The sequence below is a fragment of the Limulus polyphemus genome, unplaced genomic scaffold (genome assembly GCF_000517525.1).
Source record: "Limulus polyphemus unplaced genomic scaffold, Limulus_polyphemus-2.1.2 Scaffold1563, whole genome shotgun sequence".
Lineage (NCBI taxonomy): Eukaryota > Metazoa > Arthropoda > Merostomata > Xiphosura > Limulidae > Limulus > Limulus polyphemus.
Window position 1 is genome coordinate 45,606 of NW_013667173.1, and position 5,388 is coordinate 50,993.

At 34.5% G+C, this 5,388-nt stretch overlaps 1 protein-coding gene across 1 annotated transcript in view; it reads left to right on the plus strand.

Moving 5' to 3' along the window:
* The window catches only part of LOC106464111 (ras-related protein Rab-2-like), a 32,742-nt gene that overhangs the window by 21,879 nt on the left and 5,475 nt on the right, over nucleotides 1-5,388 (plus strand). The window contains exon 5 of the mRNA XM_022391780.1: nucleotides 1,772-1,883. Coding sequence (XP_022247488.1) covers nucleotides 1,772-1,883 — 112 coding nt within the window. The remainder of the gene's footprint in view (nucleotides 1-1,771; nucleotides 1,884-5,388) is intronic.

A 5,388-nucleotide genomic window follows, 5' to 3' on the forward strand; every position in this document is an offset into this window, starting at 1 on the left:
TTTTTATCAAGGGATGCCATCCCTTCCCCTTCACTTGTGGAATTTGTCAGGCTCATTGCCCATCAGGTCAGACTTTCCTGTTGTGTAGCCTTCCTCTTGTCTCATTCCTATCACCCTTCCACTTTGTTTTTATTTTGTTGTTGTTGTTCCATTTGCCATTCCCTTCCTCCTGACTGTCCTACTGTGAACCACTTTTCTGCCTTTTTTTCATTGACTGTTCATCCATGGTTTCTTGTTCATCATCATTGCTGGTTATTGGACAGTGTTGTCCACTACATTTTGCCTTTCCTGGTACCACAGGATGTTTTCTTCCCCTGTCCTCTCTTCTTGACTGACTTCCTCGCCTGACTCCCATGTCCTGTTAGTGGTGGTGACACTGTCAGTGTAGTTGAGGTTACCCCTCACATAGCTGCTATGCTCTCCTCTTGTAGCCATAGCCTGTCCAGTAGAGTTGAGATGAGCATAGATTGTATGGTCTAATCCACTACATACATTGGTTCACTGACCACTTGTATGTAAGTACTCAGTTGGTCATGAAAACATTCTGCCCATCCCTATAACACTTCAGGCTTTTTTGCTTTTCCTTTCCTTTCATCTCAGGAGAAGAATATACCCTGATTGAGAGGAGATGAGGTCTCCCACAAGCATGCCTCAATGTAACCTCTGCCATCAGATGTCACACTCCATGGGCTTCCATTCAGGTGCTTTTGGAAGGGAGCTCACCTAGGTAAAATTGTACACCAGCCCTTCCACTACGTCAACATGGGATTCTAGCATTTCTGTGTAAAGAGGTGAGTTATCTGAAAATATAATTCTAAGAGATACTCAGCTCTTAACACATTCCCACCTGACCTCCCCACTTCTGGTGCACCTTTTTTTTTTTCTTGCCTCTTCTAAGAATGAAGTTATCATGAGTTCATAGGGAGAGTTACTGCACATGGAGGTTATGTCATCTTCCTATTGGTGGAGTCGGTTCATCGTATGATGATGTCATCATGCTCCAGCGCAGTTCACGTTAAACGTGTATTTAGGTAGGAGTTATCTAAAGGCTAGTGGCATGCGAATCTCACAGATTATATAACCTTACTTGTTCTTCAGTTGTTAATAAATGGACAAACTAAGGGATTGACTACTTTGAATTTATTAGATTATGGTTTGACTAATGTCTGCATTTGATTTTTCTTCCCACACTTAGTATTTTGAATTTACTTCATTTTCTGTTGAGACTGAATGTGGAATAGTGATTGGTGTGCAGGAGTGTGGATTCAAGGGTCCATATTTTGTATCATATTGATTGAAAAAAAATCATGCTACTTACTTTGAGATCATGTATGCATGTTATTGAATAAAGTAGCCCAATAATTAGCTGTGGGTACTGTTGACTTATTGCATTTCCTCTAGTCTATCAGTTCAATATTTGGGATGGTTGGTGCAGATAGAATTTGAGAAGCTTTGTGTTTATATTCAAAACAAACAAATATTTTCTGTTCTGAGATACTAACTGACTGTGATAGAAATTATTGGTTTATATTCAACAGTCTCAACAAGAAAATATTTTGAATACAGTGTGTTCAATATATATATAAATTAAATATTACCTTACAACTGTTATCTGTAAGAATCCTTTTTGCACCCCATTGCACATAATCTACAAATTAAGATAAAAACAGTTCTCCACAATTTTGAGACTCTTTCTGCTTGTGTACGTATATCACTACTGAACTTGCAACAGTTGGTCTTAATTTATATATATACAAAAATTTCTTTTCAGTGACTTAGAATCAAGGAGAGAGGTAAAGAAAGAAGAAGGAGAAGCATTTGCTAGGGAACATGGTCTAATTTTTATGGAAACGTCTGCTAAAACTGCAGCCAATGTTGAAGAGGTAGAAATTAAAAAAAAAAGAATTAGAAGGTCATTTTAATGAAAGTCATGTATAAACTATCACTAAGACTTGTTTAACAAGAAGTTTACTCCAGTAGTTGTTAGAGAGCATGTATGTATATAAGGTTTCTAAAAGTGTTACGCTGTACTTATAATAAATTAACGGGAAGTGTTTCTTTTAGAGGGGGATCATTCAAAGAGAAATAACAAAGTGTGAAGGTTTCGTTCAAAGTTGCACTAAAAATGATAAGGAATCTAATTGTTTCTAGTTGTGACAATGCTAGTTCTATTAATGATATGTTCAGTATTACATAGATATTTCACCCTGTGATTAAAGAATCTGTCAAATCTGAAATACTTTCAATTCAAACCTGCATCGTTATTGAATTTCATTCATTTTGTATAGGAGATATAGGTTTAATTGGTAAAATCATTACTGCTAATGAACACGTAGAGGGTAGATTAAAAAATGTCACTTTAACTTTGTATATGGACTAAGTAATTTCAACTGGCCTTGTAGCCACATGTAAACATGAAACTTTACATATTATAAGTCTGAAAGTACTAAGTGTATCTTCACAAAATGAGACAAAAAAATTTTAATAAAGTATGTTCAATAAAGATTTGGGAATTTGATAAATGACTGCAAAAAACACAAGAACCCAGGTAAGTACTATATTACTTGTTTTTCCATGTGTATTCTTTATTATCATAAAGGTATAACTAAAATATAAAAATTAGAAACTCGTTAGGTTAGGTAAGGTTAGACTAGATAAGGCAAAATAATAATAATTCTTCACGAGATATGCTTTTGAGCAGCTTGTGCATTATGTCATTCAATATGGTAATGTGAGCTGCACAGTTGCCAAGTGAATTACAACTTGTGCAGTGTGATTATTAGTTGGACACAATTAAAAATTCAATAAATCAATAAAATTAAGTATAAACAGATGTATACTGTTACAAGCTTTAAGCTATTTAGGATAAACAATTGTGATTTCTTTTTACAATTTGCAGTCATTCTAGAAAGAAAAAAAGAGTAATTTATATTTATTTCCTAATTGTTTATGGTGGTTACAAAATTGGTCAAATAGACCAACCCCACATAGGGTTAAGATAGAGGAAATAAAAAAAATATATAGTTTTTGGGGAAAAAAATGTTTGATATTTATTTAGGAGGTTTTAGAGATTGTGCAAGTGAAATTTGAAAATTTTCAGATGAAGAAACATTTTTAATCTTAACATGAAAATCATTTTGCTCTCACAGAAATGAACACTCTTACTCCATATATTTATGGACAAATGTTTAGTTAAAATACTTCGTTAAAAATTCTGGTTTTTGTCCACTAAAGACTTGGAATGTTTACTAAAAGCTTGAAAAGTTTTGTAAAAATACACAAAACATATTAAAAGTTATAGTATAGAAACTCCAATGGTCATTTTGGGGTCATGAGGTCGGCATAATCCACCGAGTGCATAGTGAAAGGGTTAAGCAACTTTATTATCAATGCATCTCAATAAACTTGGCATGAAAATGTAATTTATAATTCAAAGAAATATTTACGAATTCTCAATCTTTATTTTTCTGGGTCAGTAACACACCCGAGCTCTTATATCTCAACTTCAGAATTTCTTACTTCAATAATATGCTGCTACAATTTTCAGGTAATTACAGTCACAAGCTGTACAAAATTACAAATAAGAATCTAGTATTTGAACTTTCTTCTTGATATCAACAAATATGTCAAACCCACTCGAGACACCTCTCCCCTCTTTCACTGACTTTTGAAATTGTTTGCTAATCAACCTTCTAGGGATTATGGCCAATAGAAAGAGCAAATTCTCATCTACATACATTTAGGAGTCAACCTTTAGTTTTCCTGCAGTAGTCAGTGAAATGATTTGGTTGCGATGGTCATATTTTGTTGCTCTGAATATTTATGGAATTTTTAAACTGATTTGTAGCTCAATTAGAAAGCCAAGTAACTTACTCTAGTTTTTATAATATTCTATTCTAGCAACTGATATATTTTTTGTGTTCTAAAATGCATAATTGAAAGCTACATTGAATTCTTTTTTTTTGGACACTAAAAGTCGATGAGGGTTTTGGAAGAACGTGTAATCTAGCATAAGCTGCTTCGAGTGTTAGTGGGTGCTACAAATCCTTGTTTTTATTTATTTTTCAACAGAAGCAACTACAATGTAATATTTATAAACTCAGCTTTACCCAACAAAATGTCATAGTAAATTCAAAATTATAGTAAACTTGATTACGTACAACTTCAAATTGACAAACCTCATGAACAGAGGGTTAAATTTAACACCATCATGCGCTATAAATGTAAACCTCAACCACATAACTAATTGATTTTTTAGATCCTATTTGTTGCACATATTCTAGAAATTAATACTGTACAATTTATATTAGGTCATCAAGAAATTAATGTCGAGTTTTGGAACACTTTCATTAACCACCCCCCAAGAAACGTACATCATATATAAATCGCTTAAACATCACGTTAGTGTAGCCTATATAAAGTGTAAAGTACAGTATATTCTAATCCCTTATAGTGACTGCACATGACGAGACACATATTTGGCATGTAATGCTGTTTCAATACAAGAAAGGAAACAATGCCTCTGTAGCCACAAAGAATATCAAAGAAGTTTATGGAAATGTTTTGAACATTTTTAAGTGTCAACGATGGTTCAGTAAATTTTGTTCAGGTGGCTTTAGCTTTAAAAACTTTGATGGCAAGGGCCGTCATGTTGGAATTGATATTGATGCTCTGAAGATACTTGTTGAGTCTCACCCAAGGCAACACACTCGTGAAATGGCACTGAAATTGCATGTCTCTCATGAAACAGTACGTGAACATCAAAGGAATATGGGAAAACTCCATAAAGAAGGTGTTTGGGTGCCTCATGAACTCTCCAATGATCATCGTTTCCAACGTGTGAATGTTGCTTCATCTCTTCTGGTACGTAATAATAAATGCCAAAAACAATGGCTCAGTCCTAGAGAAAAACCACTGTCAACCCAAAAACCTAGACTTCATCAGCAGAAAGTGAGGCTTTGCATTTGGTGGGACATCAAAGGAGTAATTCATTTCGAAATACTCAATCCACAGCAAACTGTCAATGCAGAGGTCTATAGTCAGCAACTGGAACGTTTAAATCAAGCCCTTCACCAGAAACGTCCTTCACTTATCAATTGGAAAGGTGTTCTTCTCCACGACAATGCACACCCACATGTGGCATGTTTAATGCAAACAAGATTATGGATTTGGGTTGGGAAGTTTTCCCCCACCCACCATTTTCTCCAGATATGGCATTATCAAATTACCATCTTCTTCGTTCGCTGCAACACCATCTTAATAGGAAAACATATGCAAATGTGGAAGGTGTTAAAGAGGAAATCAACAGGTTTTTTGCTTCAAAGCCAAGTTATTTCTTTAATCAGGGTATTAACAACCTGATTGTTAGATGGAAAAGCATCATCGATA